The 18,203-nt window shown below is 41.5% G+C and overlaps 1 protein-coding gene across 5 annotated transcripts; it reads right to left on the minus strand.

Annotated features, from left to right (window-relative positions):
- Positions 1-8,928: 8,928 nt before the first annotated feature.
- On the minus strand, positions 8,929-17,351 carry RPL7 (ribosomal protein L7). Of its 5 annotated transcripts, none has more exons than XR_013956223.1 (8): positions 17,293-17,351; positions 16,261-16,363; positions 15,684-15,850; positions 14,925-15,062; positions 14,452-14,561; positions 11,870-12,097; positions 10,912-11,107; positions 8,929-8,985 (listed from the first exon to the last, which is right to left on the minus strand). XR_013956223.1 is itself a non-coding variant. In XM_080610390.1 (7 exons), the coding sequence occupies exons 1-6, from the start codon at positions 17,304-17,306 to the stop codon at positions 11,889-11,891; spliced, it is 741 nt and encodes a 246-aa protein (XP_080466516.1). In that variant the 5' UTR covers positions 17,307-17,351; the 3' UTR covers positions 8,929-8,985; positions 11,870-11,888. The 5 variants fall into 5 exon arrangements, 2 of the variants coding, with proteins under 2 accessions (XP_080466516.1, XP_080466515.1); XR_013956224.1 differs by having other exon boundaries at positions 11,887-12,097; positions 17,293-17,350; XR_013956225.1 differs by having other exon boundaries at positions 8,929-9,851; positions 11,887-12,097; positions 17,293-17,350.
- Positions 17,352-18,203: the final 852 nt, after the last annotated feature.

An 18,203-nucleotide genomic window follows, 5' to 3' on the forward strand; every position in this document is an offset into this window, starting at 1 on the left:
AGTAGCAGTTATTTTTTCTCCTTCTTAGTAGCTGGTGCAGTGCTGTGGTTTTGACTTTCAGCCTGGGAACAACGCTGATAACACCGATGCTTTTAGTTGCTGCTCAGTAATGTTTACTCTGACCAAGGACTTTCTGATTCTCATGCTCTGCCAGGGAGGAGGGGAAGCCGGGAGGAAGCAGAGACAGGACACCTGACCCAAACTGACCAAAGAGGTATTCCATACCACAGCACGTCATGCCCACTGTATAAACTGGGGGCAGTTACCCGGAAGGGCTAGATCACTGCTCGGTCTGGCTGGGTATCGGTTGGCAGGTGGTGAGCGGTTGTATTCTCTTTCCTTGTTATTTCCTTTATCATTATTATTATTGGTGGCAGCAGTAGTGATTTGTGTTACACCTTAGTTACTGGACTGCTCTCATCTCAACCCGTGGGAGTTACATTCTTTCGATTCTCCTCCCCATCCCTCCGGGAGTGGGGGGGAGGGAGAGGGAAGGAGTGAGTGAGCGACTGCATGGCTGACTGGGCTTAAACCACGACACCCAGCCACTCATAGAATGTGGACCCCACAAAACACGCATGCTTTAAAGGGCTTCTTTTTGTAGAAGTGAACTTTCAGAAAATGACCAAAACTTTCTGCAGAGGTGATAGCTTGACATGGGCTCTGATACATCCCACTTCATAGGTATTCAGCAGCATCCAAACATATAAATACAGGAACTGCATTTCACTTGTTGAAGGCTCCAGCCGGACATTGGCAGCTTTTGGACTAGTGGCTGTTTTCTCTTCCCAACCAAAGCCTGCTCTGCATGTAATTTTAATGAAATTTCATGTAACTAATAGTTGTATTGCTGCATCTCAGTCTAAGCACAATTGTTTGAAATCAAACAATTTCAACACACTAGAGCAATCGCCTCTTCATAGCCTTCAGCTACTCGTAGCTTTGTACAGGGGGTACCAGGAGGAACATTTCTACAGTATGTTACTGCAGAAGGAGCCTTTCTGTCTGATGGAGCTGTCAACACCATTAACTCTGGCATCTCGATAGAATCCTGAAGGTCTTAAAGACCCAGTAGCTGCTCATACTACTTCTGTACTACAAATACACAGGTTGAAGTTCAGCACTTCAAGAGGAGGCATTGCAGATGGTTAAGTGAGAGGAATCCTTGGGAAAAATCTGCAGAGGGAGAACTTCATCATCCTGATTCCCAGCTGGAGAAAAGTCCTGCTTTTCTTCAGGGATACACAGACTTTTTCTACAGATTTCATTCCATTTCCCATGAAGAACAACTGCTACCCACACACATTAATCTATCCTGTTCAAACATGTCATCTAAAAAATAGAAAAAATTGAATACTTCAGTTTTTTTCAGAAGCGACAGTTTATCATTGAGAAAAATATATATATTCACTTCAAAAGCTCAGCTTCTGAGCACAAGTTAAGTTTATTCCCATTGCAAAATCTTGTTTCAGGAATGCTCAGATTGAAAACATGATAAGAAACTAAATACTAGAATCAAGATTTCCATTCCGAAAAGCACAATTCAGGCAGAAATAGCCCATTTTGCTCAGCACGCATGTCTTGTGAAAGAGGAAAAAAAAGCAACAAGGGAATGAACAGAAATAATCTCTGCATTTAACAAAAGGTGCCTTTAAATCCAACTACATATAAATGTTTTCAGTGTAACATTATACACTATATTTTAAAGATCAGTTGTATGTGCCATCACTTGATTTACAAGATCCATTCATTTTAGTTTATAGTTTCCTCAGTACAACAACAATCTTCCAGAAAGTGCTAGTACAGCATCCAGAACAAAAACTCTGCAAATTTATCTCAGGTTTTGGCTTGCTACTTCGACATCACTGATTACTCAGCTAGATTACTTGAATAGTGGAGAATCAGTGGGCTTGGTGAAAAGAAGCACGTTAAGGAAAGGGATAGAAATTAAAGTATTGCTGCATTCCCATTCCATGATTTTTCACAGCTTAAGCTTTCACAGAACCCAGGACTAAAACCTGCAAGAAAAGAAGCCAATTTAAATAAAAGCAAGTAGTGAGTAACTTTCAAAAGAGGGCCTTGGTCATTTAAATATATGAAAAACAGCAGACCTAAGAGGGAGTAGTCCAAGGATACGACCCCTCTTATGCTCCAGCCCAACCCTCACTTCAACTGAAAACTCTACTGCCTCAGACCTGGCTCTGGATCCAGTTCCCTTTGCAGATATGTACTCAAATGGGTATCTAAAGCCTATCTACTTGCTTAGTCCTACAGGACTACCAGAGCCAAAACTGTCTCCTGAAATTCTCATACTGTGCTTGTCCAGAGTAATGACTATTTTGGCAGGACAGAGAAAATCTCTGTATTTATATCAAGTCTAAATTTATTTAACATCCACAATAGATGTCTACAAACAAAAGACACTCTAGCCAGTAGGATAACTCGGACCATATGTAATACCGAGTTCAAAAGAAAGCATAACCATTACTCAGAAAAGCTCGGCTTCTAAGAAGTGTAGGTCAGTTTTGCTGCAGCCTGATATATGTGAGTGTGAACCCATCTCAATCACCAAAAATTACTGAGTACACAGAGGTAACCTCTTCCCAGGTAAGCATGCTAGACTGACTAATGTTTTAAAAAAAGCACAGGCTATTACCACCTTTCCAAGTACCTCCGAAATCCTGAGTCAGGGATTCATGATCAAGACGACTAAATCCAGGACAGGATTTTGGAGGGGGAGTCCCAACCCTGCCTGCAGGGATAGCTCAGCTGGGGAGTTGGGAGAGGGAGAGAGCAATCACAATTGTAGTTTCACAGGTACATCTCCCCGTTTGTGTTCATAGAGACCTGGTTTCACATCCTCACTGGCACAAACCCCATTCCCAGCCACGGCCACTGGCTCCCTGACACCGCTTAGAGACTTCCTTCCAGGCTGCAGATTCCCCTCTCATTCCTGCAGGCTGAGTCTTGGCTCCATTACCAGCCTGCCAGGTAATCCCTGGCAAGTCATGTTGCCTGTGTAGGTCTGTTCTCCAGCAGAAAGAAAAGCATAGTACTGATATCAGTGGTGACGTACTTTAAAGTCCACTAAGAAGGACGTTGCCACACAATGGCTTTAGAAAAAGAAGCTGTAGGACAGTAGCTATAAACATTTAGCCTGCATTTGGGAAAGCCAGGGACTCCAATCCAACAGAGTAGAAATGAACACCGTAACAGCAGAAAGTCAGATGTTAGGACAGAGAGACTAGAAGGCAGTTAACTCAGTCCTCCTTCATAAGGTATTACAAACAAACTAGCCTGGAAGTACTGTTCAAAACACATATTCTCTGGAGTTATTAATTTCATTCTACACTGACCCAGTTAATTTTCAGTTTTATACAGGAAGTAAAAGAAAATAAAAGGATTAAAGGAGTGGTAGAACTTTTGTCTACCAATTTTCATGTCCTCAGGATACTTAATTAGGAGCAATAGTTTCAGATATAGCCACAAGAAAAACAGCAGAGACCATGCAGAAGCTTCAAAGAACCAGCAGACTCTGAAATGGCAAAGCAATCATGAAAACCAAACCATAATAATAATAAAAATAACCTCATCTACCAGTTAACACTGTACTCAAATCAGAGCTAAACCCCCCTCACCTTCAACACTTTGGGTTGTAAGTAAATGCCACACATCCTGGCTCCTTTAGTCTCCTAAAGAATATTAAAGAGCTAGACACTACTATATAATCATTTTAATTTCTTTTTAATACATAAAAACCACCTCCTATGCCCGTCACCCACTATTTATGCTGCTTTCATTCCTGACGGCTTCTTCCACAAAAGGTGTGTGTGTGCATTAATAGACCATCTGTATAAAGAAAAGCCCCACCCAACTTTTCTTTCTCCTTTCACAAAATATATTTCAGTGGTAGTAGGAGGGGATAGGGAGGAAAAAAGAAATCAGGTTAAAAATGTAGTCAAAATTATATTAGGGCTGGTACAAAAAACTGCCAGTATTACAATCTGCTATGAGAAGAAGTTAAACTTGTCCTCTTGCAGTTCAGTTGTGTTAAATAACACTTGGCAAAAGAAGTTGAAGGAAGAAAAAAAGAAAGGTCTGTTTATCAAACTAAAACTAGAGATGCTTAGAGCCTTCCCTGAATCCCATTTTCATACTTGTCTTGGCTCACTAGATCCTATTTCTTCCTATCTTAGAGGCTTTGTTATAATGATGTGTGATATACAGTATTAGTATCAAAAATTTAAACATGCATTGTGCTGAAATTATTAGGTACTACTGCAGTATTCTATACATGAGATTTAGAGTGATCAGGACTTGAAAACTTCAACTGGATTTTACTGTGCAACAGAAAACAAACAAAAAGAGAATAATATTGTGGATAACAGACACCATCAGATATGGTAGAGTGCGGTAATCCCTGCACAGCTCCTAATAAAGTGCAGTAGGAGTGGAAACGTGCCATGGGCAGAGCTTCATGACACAGCTGCAGAGCCGGGGCATTTATCAGGAGATGGCCAACAGCGCTCCAGGCAGACTCCTAACACTAGTTAAGTTGTGCAAAAAGCCTCTGACTGCCAGAGCAACTCAGGATGGGAAGCATGGAAAGCATGTGGCATTCTGACTAGTTAAACTGGATTTACAGCCCCTCTGCACTGCCGAAACAGTGCTAAGCAAGCAAAGAGTAATGCTGCTGCTTACATCTCCCTCTGCTCCCTTTTCCTCCTCTGCTCTCACTTCGCATGTGGTTTCTTCCCCATATACACCCCATGGCCCTAAGACTGCACACTCCCCTGTTTCTCACTGTTTCCTCCACCAAAGTACCTACTTATTTCATAATGAAATACATTTGGTGCAATGAATAGTTCATATGAAGAAATACTGAGCAGATAAAAGAACTGATAAAAAACCTGCTTTTGTGGAGTTTTTTTTATCTTTAGAAAAATAATTCAGGGGAAATTGCTTACAGCTCTCAACTTTGGAAATTTGCTGTTATTTGCAATATGACCAAGGTCACAAGTGCTCCTCGTTTTCATGGATCAGGCTAGAAATGGCTGGTGTCATCATCTACAGATAGACTGAAAAATGACAGGAGCTTTGTGTAGAAAATTGCTTCTGAACATCCTTGTTCCTTCTTAGCACATTCATAAGCTCAGTACTTTATTTTTCAGCTTTCAGTCATGAAAAAAGAATAGTCATGCCAAGATTAGGAACTTCACAAAAGAAAACTGGCACAATCACATTGAAGATCCCTGATGACACAGAAATTCCCACAACATGCACCTAATAAAACTTGTTGAGCAGAACATTTTGCTTGGGATTTGGGAGGCTAAAATTTTGTTCCCTCCTAATTCGACTGTTTGCAGATTTATATTTGTCTGCTCTGCAGTTTCCTGATCTAAAATCAGGATCTCCCCCGTGCTTTAGCCTTTGGCACAGCTTCAATAAGGAGTAACATGCAAAGATTTTCTTACAGTTCTGTGGAAAGGACAGTGTTCTTGAAACTGGGAGACGGAAAGAATGGCTTGAACAAAACCCATGTATCTTATTTCCTAAGCACAAGCAAACCAGTTGCTATGTGAAGCAGAGAGACCACTTTGCTTGCTGGGGTCTCAGAACTGACAGTAAACCCTGCCTCTCTGAAAAACACACAGGTCCCAGTCCTGAGAAGAGAGCTGTGCGATATGGATTCCAAATGGCTGAAAGCAGTAAAGCCCATAAAAGATACTCAAAGCCCTACCATTCCTCTCCTGAGCACTACTTACGCTGAGGTTCAGGTGAATTTAGTGCTACATTAGCCCAAGTTCCCTTGTGAACCACATTACACTCACTGCTGCCATTCTGAATTTCACTCTGACCCTTAAAACAAGTCTCTAACTTGTACCCCTCAAGTACCTGAAGAGCCTGCATTTAGTAACTTCTGCTGAGTAAGAAAGGCTCCCAGACTTCCCACAACAAATCTCCTAAAAGTACAGCATGCATTTCAAAGTAAGAAAAAAATCCCCAAACTTCGATTTAGAAATGACTGCTGAGAGACTGTGGCACACCACTGGTTAAGTGTTTAATTGTTCCATTAAAATTGTTTGCTTAAAGCCAAGATTTATCTGGCTTCAGTTTCAAGACATTTCATCCTATTATAGCTTTGTTACATCAAGAATTCTCTTTTATCAAACTACTTTTCTCTATGGAGGTAATTATAGGTAGATACTCATTTCATAACCATGTCTGCCTTTAAAGTAAGCTCTCTGAGCATTACAACGCATGTGCTTGATTTTTGGCACAAGAACTGGATACTGCATTTGGCACTAGTGTAAGCACTACTGGAACAAAAGTAGTATTACCTCCCCCATAGCATCTGATATTCCCTTTTTAATGCATCCAAGAATTGCATTTGGCCAAGTGGGAGCTTACGTTCAGCTGACTATCCATCACGTCTCCCAACTTTCTCTCAAAACACTGATTCTTGGGACAGGCTCCCATTCTGTTTCCAGCTGTATGACTTTACACTTGGTGATAGTGAAGCAGGCTGTACAAGCTGGATACCAGCAAAAAAATGAACAGCAATTAACTGTAAAGCCTATAAACCTTCACATCCCTGAAAAATTTGTAAGTTGTTAGTGTTTCAAAGCCTCCTGCTGCTCCTTCAAAGGCTATTAGGTAAAGCTTCTGGCTTCAGTTCTGAGGGAAAAAGGAAGATGTTGGTCATTCTGAACAAGGATAAGAGTTCATCGAAATTTTATTTCAGAATGTGTCATCAGCTGGCAGTTATGGACAGGGAGAAATCAACAGCATGTTCACAAGAACCTGAACTTTGTCACAGAATGTTGACAAATGATCTGTACTATTTACTGTTTGGGGACCAAGCGATTGGCTTTATTAGCTACATTTTTCACTCAAATTACCTCATAAATGCCCTAAAATGTACTATTCATGCATCAAGTAAGCAGATCGTGCCTCATTTCCAGTGCAAATTCTGACCTTAACTATTGGATCATGAACTGTTTCTAAAATTGCCTACTATGGGACACGCATAAAGAGTAACATTAAAACTCCTGAAAGCAATGCTGGTATAAAAGGTGATCAACTATACAGGGTTACCAGCTTAAACGAAGCTATGCTTTTCATGCGAGTTCCCACACTACGTATCAACATTTTGCAGCTGTTATTTGAAAGTGCATTTCAGAGACAGGTAAGGAAAATGAGTTGCTCAAGTACTCTGAACACCAAACTACTTTTCTTCTCACTAACACTTCAGTGCATGTGCTCCTTAAAACAAAATTCAGGACCTACGGAGCATTCTTATTAGGTCTTGTTTGTCTGATATGATTTAACTTCACCAGCTAATCTTTTATTCTCTATACCTATCATACAAAGTTTGCTATCTATTTGCATGGCTTCATTATATCCATTAAATGCTTTTCTGCTAAGAATATACAAAAAAAATATATACGAATCAAAGGGAAATAACCAAGAACCTTGTAGCAAAGTAACAGAACTCTACAAATTGAAACAAAGACACTGAAGTCAAAACTTCTCAGATACATCAATTTCATTGCCCACTGGTGCAGTTTTAAGCTGAAAGGAGTCAGACTACTCTTACAAGATCACAAGATAGAAACTGGGGTCTCCTATTAATAGTACAAAGTTATTATTATAATTTTCACCATTCTTTTCCCCTCATCCAGCAACTTAATGGGAATTTACCTGCTGATCAGTCTGCTTATCACTTTACAAGAGATGCCTAACAAATTAAGCAGTTCTATAGTTTTCATTCACTCATTAAACCCTTTCCAGGCACGTTATCAGTAGTCCAGTTACTTGCACTGAGTAACTGGAAGGAACTGCCAAGTTCTTCTGACTTGGCGGTTATCTTAAATGGACAAAGGTGTTGGCACTTTCATGCTTAAGACAGAAGCTGCATTACCAGATTTTGGAGCTCAAGTCACAATTGTCACTTCAGGTTTCAGAATTCAGTTGTTCCAAGGATCTGGAAACCCTCCAGTGTCCAAACACATTAACCAAAAAAACACACCCACTATTTTCAGTTAAGCCACCATCATAATTGGCAATTATTTAAAATCAAAACTAGCTTTCGGCAAGCTTTATGAGCTTTTGTGCAAATTGGAAAAAAAATAAACAATGCCAGTGATTTTTAAGTGGACATCCTTCACTAATAAACTATGTAAATACAGTCTGTCACTGAGAAAAGCTCATCAGTGCAGAGGCAGCTTGTTGAGCTCTTGTACCAAACCCCTCCTCCTCAGGCTAAGGCTCCATCACTGAAGTGTTCATAACATGAGCAGTCAGCCTGAACACAAGCTGAATTACATGTTTTACCAGTCCCTGGGTTTCTAATATGTACTCTGCCAGACCTGCATGCACAGTATCAACAACTGTCCATATCCTCATCAATCCCATAGCCTCCACTTCTGTAATATTTGAAATAAAACACTGCAAACAAATATAAAGCGGAGTAATTGTTTACAATGTGGAAAAATTCTGCTATTTGTTAAAGTGTTTTGTGTTTCCTCTGGTAAAAAAAATACCTGAAGACGTTCAGAGCTGGAAGGAATTAGTCAATATCTTAAGTGAAGAACTGATTTACTCTTACCTCTTCTTTATATACAAAAATTTTGCACAGCTTCCTGGTACACTATAACTACACAGGAATCCTGCCCACTCAAGAGCACACAGCTCAGTCATCTGCTGTACTTTTAATAACAACAAAGTAATTGCTGCCACCCTAAGCCTAATGTGCTAGCTGCACAAATCCTTCCACATTTTCTTCCTCCAAATGAAGGTGAAGGAATATTATTCATACACTCTTACTTCAAACTACACATGGTTCTTTGAAACAGGTTACTCCGAAGTTAACTTAGCAACTACATCCACAAGAGGGTCACAAAATGAAACCAATCGAGACAACACTGTTTTGTGCAAGATGGTTTTATTAAAAGACCAAAGTTTGCAGCTGGGCATCTGAATCTGAAAGGTAAAAAAAAAAAAAAAAAAGGTATTATTAGACATGTGAATCTGAAGCTATTTTGGCCACACAAAGAATTAACGCATTTCTACAGTTTATCATTTGGGCTGAAAATACTAACTTTGTTTAACTGAATTTAAGATTTCAATAGTCTTGCAGACAATAACTAACATCTCTTCACTCAAAAGTCACGTGCCAGAACTACAGAATAAATATTTCTGCTTTGAACTATTGGTACCTATTTTCCTATTTGTCTACAAGCTTAACAGGGGGAACTCGATATTTAAAGACATACTGAGGCACTGTGAGTATTCTAACTTTTGTTAGGTAACTATTTTCATCACATTTTATGGACTGTCTACATACAACAATGAAAGCCAAAAAGACTTAAGACCAGCTCCCATAAAATTTGCTTGAGAACTAATGAAATTCAGTATTTTGCCAATACTGGACTGTCAAAATTTGTTATCAAGTAATATGCTGTTTTTCACGATCTATATGAACAAATTGGTACTGGATGTCTTTTTATTTTTTCAGATTTAAGACTGTCACTTAAATATAAAATTAAGACAAACAGCAGGAAACCATCTACGTATAGGGAAGAGGAATATTTACCTTCAGAACTTACAGTACAGAGTATTACCATTACTTTAGCTGCCCATTTCCTCAGTAGAAACTACAACATTCTCCTATTTTCTATGTGTACATTATTTGTATTTCAGACACGTACTCTATTCGGAACAGTAGGAAAACAGTGGAAATATAAAGTGCAGGAAACAAGATCAGTTTTCTCAGCTTTATACCAGAGGTCTGTCTGTTTGCAGTCCAAGCAGACCAACTGCTTCTAAGCATGAAGTAAGGTCACTTCCTAAATTGAAAGACAGATTAAAGCCCTGATGTCTGCTACCTATACGGGATGCTGAGCTAGAAGTCCAATGAAAAACACAAGCAACCAGCTGAATATCTGTAGTTTCTCTGCCAATACATTACTCCTCTCACAGGCATTTATAGACATTGCAGTAGTGAACTAGAAGCTTCCTTCCTGTAGGAAGGGAAGAAACCCCTCAAGACCACCAGCATACTTTTGGTGTTTGGCAGTGAAGAGGGAGGAGAAAGGATCCACACTGACTGAAAAGCTGCAGGTTTTCAATTAAAAACAGCAGTTTCCATCTTATGCTCAGAAACCAGACAAGAGCACAGTGAAAGTAGCTTAGCTCAATCTTGGTTACGCTGCCTCATGCTAACTTAAGGGAAATGTCTGCTGGTACTGAACTTTTAACAGTCTATGCCACCAGCAGCACAATTTCTACAAGAAAGTTAGTGTAAGTAAAGTATCTCCTCAGGCACCAAACATTACAGCAATTCTGCTTCTCAATGTTGCCCACTTCTTCCCAGAGTACAGCTAAAAAGCTTTACAAAAACACTGTCCCCAGTAAACAACAATTTTCCTAAGCACAAGTTTCCATGTGCCATGTAACCAAGTGCTTTAAAACTCTGCTGCTTCATAGATGGAGCCAACAAAGCAGCATGCAAGAAGCTTGGGGGAGCAGAAACTGAGAAAGAACAGCCTACAAAAAGGCTTCAAGAATAAAAAAAAGCTGCCAGGCAAATGGAAAGATATTTCATAAGTTTCCTTTAGCTCCTTGGACAGTCAGCAGACCTTCGTAAACGCAACTTGCTTTGCCCTGTTGGCTATAAAGGCTTAGAAGCACCTTTCAAAAAATCGTATTTCTGAGAACTCCCACAAACAGCAACTGCACCTGTTTTAGGCTGTAAAGTCACATCACTACCCACTGTATTTTTATTAACCAACCCTCTGGAAGTTAGGAATTCCTAAGTAAACTGCACATCTTACTTTTAAAAAACACACACCCCCTAAAACAAGCAAGCAAACAAACACAACACCCCCAAACCCAAAACAAACCAACCAAAATCCTTTCCTTGGGGAAAATTGGGTCTTTGTTATTCTTTCCAAGCATTCCAACACAATGAAGTTTTCCTAAATTCCAGCACAGCTGTCATACCACAAAAGCATTTCTCCTTGATTGAAAATAAGATACAGGCAACACCAAAGCTACTCTGGTGTGTAAAGAGAAGTGGAAAAGTCAATGGGAAGTATGAGAACTAAAGAAAAAAAAAAAAAAAAAGATTTAGCTTTGAATGGCAGACTTTTCATCAAAGCAGGAACAGCAGAATGACAACAGCAGATGGGAACACAGATTGTTTGAACTAGATACTAACTTCAGGACAAAGCCATCACTGTCAAACTGCTTTAAGTATTAATAAACTCTCCTATTTCTAAACGGTAGACTATTCAAATGGTCAAATTAGACTTTCAAAATTACCATCTTGGTTATGTTAATATGAAAGCTTAAACCAAATCATTCTGAAGCTTGAAGCAGCTGAAAATTTCTAAGATTAATATGGTCTAAGTTGGTAATTTAATTTCTCCCAGTTCTGAACAGGTTTTCAGAGCAGAAATCAGACAATCCAAAAAAAAAACCAAACCAAAACCCAAACCAAAAATCCTACTACTTGCAATCACGAGGCTTTGATTATATTCAGAATTCATTAATGAGAGCTGAAAATTTTAGCAGAGATCAAGGCTTCTCATCATAAAACCCAAATAAAGTTTTAAAACAAGTTATGGGTGAATGAAAAGTTATTGGCAATGTTTAAACTTCCTAAACAGACCACCTATAAAGAAGATTTAACCTCCTCACAAATGTTTTAAGCTTTATTAAGATTTTAAAAATAAACACTATTGCCCAAGTAGCTTTATACTGTAGGTACCACCCAAGCATGAGTGAGTATGTATTAAACCTGAACATTCAGTCAGTAACAGCAGCAGGCTACACAGCAGATAGAACAATGGGTAGTAATAACCTTTGGTAACAGCTCACCATCAGTTCATCCTCCTTATGAGTCTGTTGATCTGGTCTTCTCTGTTACCAGCATCCCCACCTTCCACGAAGTGGATCGTTTTCTTCTTCATTCCACCCCGAGGAGAGGACAACTTGAAGGGCCAGAGGAAGTTGTTCACAACTTTGAAGTTCTTGCCAACAGTGTAAATTTCATGGATCACATCTTCCATGCAAATGATACCAAGTTTTCCTAAAATTCAGAATGTTCCTTTCAGAAAGACTACAGAGCCAATGGTCAATAACAAGCTATAAATTATCACACCATTACAGTCATACCTACTTATTTGATAAGCTTCAGAAAGTCAGAAAGCACCCACTCTATCATGACACCCATTCAATTCAAATGGCTTAGCTGCAGCCAACTCAGCATTACTTAGTTGTTAGATTTCGCAAGAGGCACCAATTTCAACTGTTGAGTATTTGTAGCCAGCAATGAAGAACAACAAAACCAAACCCCACTTAGTGAATCTTAGAAAAAGACTGTGTTTTCTGAAGAAAAGCTAGATTAAATACACTTAAACCATAGTTATGTGTAGCTCAGGGAAATTCACTGAACTACTTATTCTGTTGAGCAGTGCACCACACATTTCATTAATGCCTTTCCAGAGTCTTCAGTGACAAGTCAACAGGTCATAAAATACAATGTTAAAAAGAAAACTTATCATAGCATAATGGTTGTACCCTCAGAACCTGATTATCTGTTGCACTGGAAAAGGAACAAATGTGACAGCCTAATAAGAAGTGATACGCAATCAACTGCCAAGAATTGGAGACATGTCTGCTTGCTTTCACTCCTAGCATGACTGGAAAACAAGAAGCCTCCTAGAACAGTCTATTTCTTGACAACTGACCACCACATGTTGTTTTAACTAAATACACTAATCACTTTTACTAGCTAGTTCTTCTAACAGGAAGTTTTAGAAGTCTGTCTACCAGATCACAAAATAGTTGGGGTTGAAAAGGACCTTAAGATGACCTAGTTCCAACCCCCCTGCCATTGGCAGGGATACCTCACACTAAACCACATCACCCAAGGCTCTGTCCAACCTGGCCTTGAACACTGCCAGGGATGGAACATTCTTCATGTCTTTGGGCAACCTGTTCGAGTATCTCACCACCCTCACAGTAAAGAGCTTCTTCCTTGTATTTAACCTGAACTTCCCCTCTTTAAGTTTGAACCCATTACCCCTTGTCCTATCACTACAGTTCCTGATGAAGAGTTCCTCTCCAGCATCCAAACAGTATCTAATACTGAGTTTGAGACTTCAAAGCTATCATAGAATAGTTAGGGTTGGAAAGGACCTTAAGATCATAGAATCATAGAATAGTTAGGGTTGGAAAGGACATTAAGAACACCTAGTTCCAACCACCCTGCCATGGGCAGGGACACCCCACACTAAACCATGTCACCCAAGGCCTCATCCAACCTGCCCTTGAACACCACCAGGGATGGAGCATTCACAACCTCCCTGGGCAACCCCTTCCAGTGCCTCACCACCCTCTCAGTAAAGAATTTCTTCCTTATAGCCAACCTAAACTTCCCCTGTTCAAGTTTTAACCCGTTAGTCCTTGTTCGATCACTACAGTCCCTAATGAACAGTCCATCCCCAGCATCCCTATAGCCCCCCCTTCAGATACTGGAAGGCTGCTATGAGGTCTCCACGCAGCCTTCTCTTCTCCAGGATGAACAGCCCCAACTTTCTCAGCCTGTCTCCATACGGGAGGTGCTCCAGTCCCCTGATCATCCTCGTGGCCCTCCTCTGGACTTGTTCCAACAGTTCCATGTCCTTTTTGTGTTGAAGACACCAGAACTGCACACAGTACTCCAAGTGAGGTCTCACGAGAGCAGAGTAGAGGGGCAGGATCACCTCCTTCGACCTGCTGGTCACGCTGCTTTTGATGCAGCCCAGCATACGGTTGGCTTTCTGGGCTGCGAGCGCACACTGAAGCTGGCTCAAGTTCATTTTTTCATCGACCAACACCCCCAAGTCATTCTCTGCAGGGCTGCTCTGAATCTCTTCTCTGCCCAACCTATAGCTGTGCCTGGGATTGCTCCGACCCAGGTGTAGGACCTTGCACTTGGCATGGTTAAACTTCATAAAGTTGGCCATCTAGTTCCAACCCGCCTGCCATGGGCAGGGACACCTCACACTAAACCATGCTACCCAAGGCCTCATCCAACCTGGCCTTGAACACTGCCAAGGATGGAGCATTCACAACCTCAAAGCTATCTATGATAGGTTTCTTTCCTCCTGCAGCACCCTTCCATTACTGAAAGATCTGCTGACCTATTAAAGGTCAAGGCATTTACGTTTAAAATTACAAATTTAAAATGCTAAAATTTGATTCTTTACACTGGTTTTCAATACTTTGTAACGAAAGCTACTTCCAGCTTGCTCTGTATTAAGCTGTTAAGAAACAAGGAGAGATTAACCAACCACTACTGTTCACCAGAGACAATAAGGATAGTTGTCCATCTTCACATTAACGATCCAAACAATGCAACAAGTTAGTTTCTTTTTTTCTAAGTGAAGCACTATTTACCAAGGCGTTTCTGGATCAGGGAATTATCAGTAAGAGCAATGCGCTGCTTGTTGATCTTGCCATAACCACGCTTGTAGATCAACTCATGCACAGACTTCAGATTGGGATAACTGAAACAGTCAAGTGAAAAATAATCAGAAACAAATTGTAGGTCTTTGCAAGCCACACTCCAACTTAACACCCCTGAAACTTCCATAACAAACAATTTAAGATCAATTCAGCATGTCCCAAATGTAAACAGAAAAGCAAGTGAGGCAAACATTCCTCACACCAAGTTCCCAAGGACGCCAGTATGAGAGCGAACTGTATCTAGCAAGGATCACCTTTTAAAGCACTGCCTTAATCATGCTTTCAATTCAAAGCAGGAAAAGCACACAGAAGACAGAAAAAGATTTAACACAAGGAAAACCTTCAAGTATAGTGCACCAAAATGCAAAAGACACCAATTTGATAAAACTGGCCATTTCACTCACCCCCATGCAATATACGGTTCAACAATCCGCAGCATGTTGATAGAAGCTTTGTTGAGTTTTACAAATGTGCCATTGAAAATCTGACGCAGGCGAAGCAGCTGCAACACCTTGCGGACTTTGGGGCTGACACCATTGGTGCTAGAGAACATAGGGAAAAAAGCCTCAGTTATCTACGTCCCAGAAAACACTAAGTATCAGGTTAGAAACAATTATATTATTTCCATATGAAACACATTACTATTTTACCAATTACACAAAGCAAACCTAGTAAATTATTTCTATACATTTCAGTATTAAAACATTAGAAATAAGCATTACACTGAAACCATTTACAACTGTCCTTGTGCTTTCCCTGAACATAATTCTTCCACTTGCACCTTTTGTTAGTTTCCTATAATACTTTGCCAGAGAACAGTTAAACAAACACTTCAAACAAAGCCTGCAGAATGTCAGGGAATACTGGCATGTGATTTTATCAAAATTAAGGCAAAACAGGACAACTGTCTGCATATATCTGTAGCCTTGCTGCCTTCTTAAAAATCAGGGATTCCTAAAGCAGAATACAGACAGCGTAATAATTTTGCACTTAGCTAAATAAGCCTCTGGTGCATGTACAACATCCTGCCAACAACTTTGCAAGCCACCAGTGGAATATTTGATTTGATTTACATATTTAAACCCTCAAAATAGACAGATAGCAGGAAAGCCAATTTCAGTGACTTTAAACATGAAATTGTTTACATCTTCATTCAATCTTACCCTCTTATCCTGATCACAAATGCCAGCTTTGGTTCTGCTGGAACATAGTAGTTGCCAGCTTTTCGGGCCATCCTGGCCATGCGGATCTCCTGCCGATACATGTGTCTGTACTCTTTGTGGTAGGCCTGGGCTCTAGCATAGATCAGTTTTCGTTGTGCCTTACGGAACTGCAATACATTCAAAAATTACTTAAGATTTTAAAATATCTTTTAACACATGGAAATCACCTTCACATACTGTGGCATATTCTAGAGCTTAACACAAATAGCACAGATTAAAGGAACATCTGCCTACATCAGGGAGTTTAGAAGCACTCTCAGTCATATTCTAGAGAGCCTGGAAGACCGTTACACAGCACTGCTGCTTTACCTTCAGCAGTGTTATATGTCAAGCTTACCCTCACAAAAGTGATAAACCTCTCACCTTGCAAAAGACTAACACTGCAGTCCTAAACATTATGAAAATACCAACATGCTAGACCTAAATGCTGCAAACTTCTGTATTGCACTCTATCAGCAGTAGTGTCTGATATTTCTGCAAATGAACAGTTCCAGTTAAGAAGCCATGAAACAATCACCTTTTTTATAGCCAAAATCTTCTTCTGACGTTTGGCTTTCAAAGCTGCATAAGCCTGCCGTTTCTTCAGCAGGCTTTCCGGTACAGATGGCACCTTCTTTGCTCTAAATGAAAACAGATTGGGGAAAAAAAAAAAAAAGGAAATATTTCCTTTTAGCCGATTTGAAGTAACTGGTCTTTAAAACTATACATGATATACAATCAAGCACAGCAAAACTCTTAACACAACGTGCACATGGCCCTCACTTCTTTAAGCCAGCTCACTAACACATCTTCCTTGCTCCCACTGTTACCAGGCCTTGATGCAGCCTGAACAGCTCACCTTCTATACGAGACAAAGAACTTAGACAGACAAGTCGTTGAGCTGCACAGAACAGTAATGACTGAGATCACTTGAATGATAAGAGTTACCCCTACTTTGTTCCGATACAATTTGCAATAAAAGTCTGTTACAGGCACATCTCTTTCAGATTAATCTTTCAATTAGGGCTTTAAGAGAAAAACTAGGTTAGTAGAAATTTACTTCACAGGACTTTAAGCTTACTCAAGTTTTTAAACTCTTAGATGTGACAAACTTGCAAGACCAGTGTTTCTAGAGCCATAATTACCCGGGCGGGCTCGCACCCCCAGCGCACCCGGCTGACTTTCCTACTCGAACCACACACCCCTCCGCGCACCCGGCGCGGCACAGGCCGCCCGCATGACCAAGCCGGGAAAAGCTCTACGGGCCCAAAGTCCCTCACCACGGAAGCGGTGCTTGGGGGCCAGCTCTCCCACTCACTTCACTAAGGACCGACAGGGCTACAACCGCTGCCTGCGGAAGAGACAGGACCGGCAGCGGCTCCATCCCATCGCGCTGGGCCCTATCCTCTCGCCGCTCCCAGACCCAAGTCATTTATGTCCGTCCTGCGCCGCCAGCGGAGGCCTAGCAACCGGGGAGCGGTAGGCAGCGTCTTGGTGGCGCGGACAGGGAACAAGCAAAGCCACAGCCGCCGATGGCGGCGGATTATCCTAGGGCTGGACATCCACTTACTCCTTCTCCGCCATGATCAGCGCCGGAAGAGAGAGGGCGGAAGCATGCGCAGGCCGGACTTAACGAACCCGCCTGCGCAGGCAGGGCCCTCGGAGCCGCAGGACCCCGAGTTCGGGCGCCCGCGGCGATGCCTGGCCGCAGTGTGACCGCCGGTCTGCCCGTCGACCACTTGAGGTAAGAACACCTGGGTGCCGCCCGGCGAGACCGGGACTGTCGGTATTTCGGTCCGGCGGCAGCTGCTCCGCCGTGCAGTATAGCCTTCGGCGCAGGAGGCTGTGAAAATTTGCAGTGCTGAGGCTGCGAGGCGTTTCCTGTCTCCTATTCCAGCCCGAGAAGCTGAGCTAAAAGCCTGTAGGATGGGCTTTACCATCCTGGCTGAAATAGAGTCACAGACTGGTTTGGGTTGGAAGGGACCTTCACAATCATCTAATTCCAACCCCAAGGCAGGGACACCTTCCACTGGACTGTGTTGCGCAAAGCCCCATCCAACCTGGCCTTGAGCATTGACAGGGATGGGGCAGTCACAGCTTCTTCTGGGCAACCTGTGCCAGTGCCTCACCACCCTGACAGGGAAGAATTTCTTTCTCATATTTAATGTAAATTCCCCTATTACCCCTTGTCCAATCACTACATGCCCTTGTAAAAAGTCCCTCTCTAGATTTTCTGTAGCCCCCCTTTAAGCACTGGAAGCTGCTCTAAGATCTCCCGACGCCGTCTCTTCTCCAGGCTGAACAAGCTCCACTCTCAGCCTGTGCTCATAGCAGAGGTGCTCCAGCCCTCTGAGCATCTTTATGGCTTCCCCTGGACTTGTTCCAACAGGTCCATGTCCTTCTTGTGTTGGGGGCCCCAGAGCTGGATGCACTGCTCCAGGTAAAACAATACACCGTGCAAAAATGCTAATTGTGTAGATA

The sequence above is a fragment of the Psittacula echo genome (assembly GCF_963264785.1).
Source record: "Psittacula echo genome assembly, chromosome: 2".
Lineage (NCBI taxonomy): Eukaryota > Metazoa > Chordata > Aves > Psittaciformes > Psittacidae > Psittacula > Psittacula echo.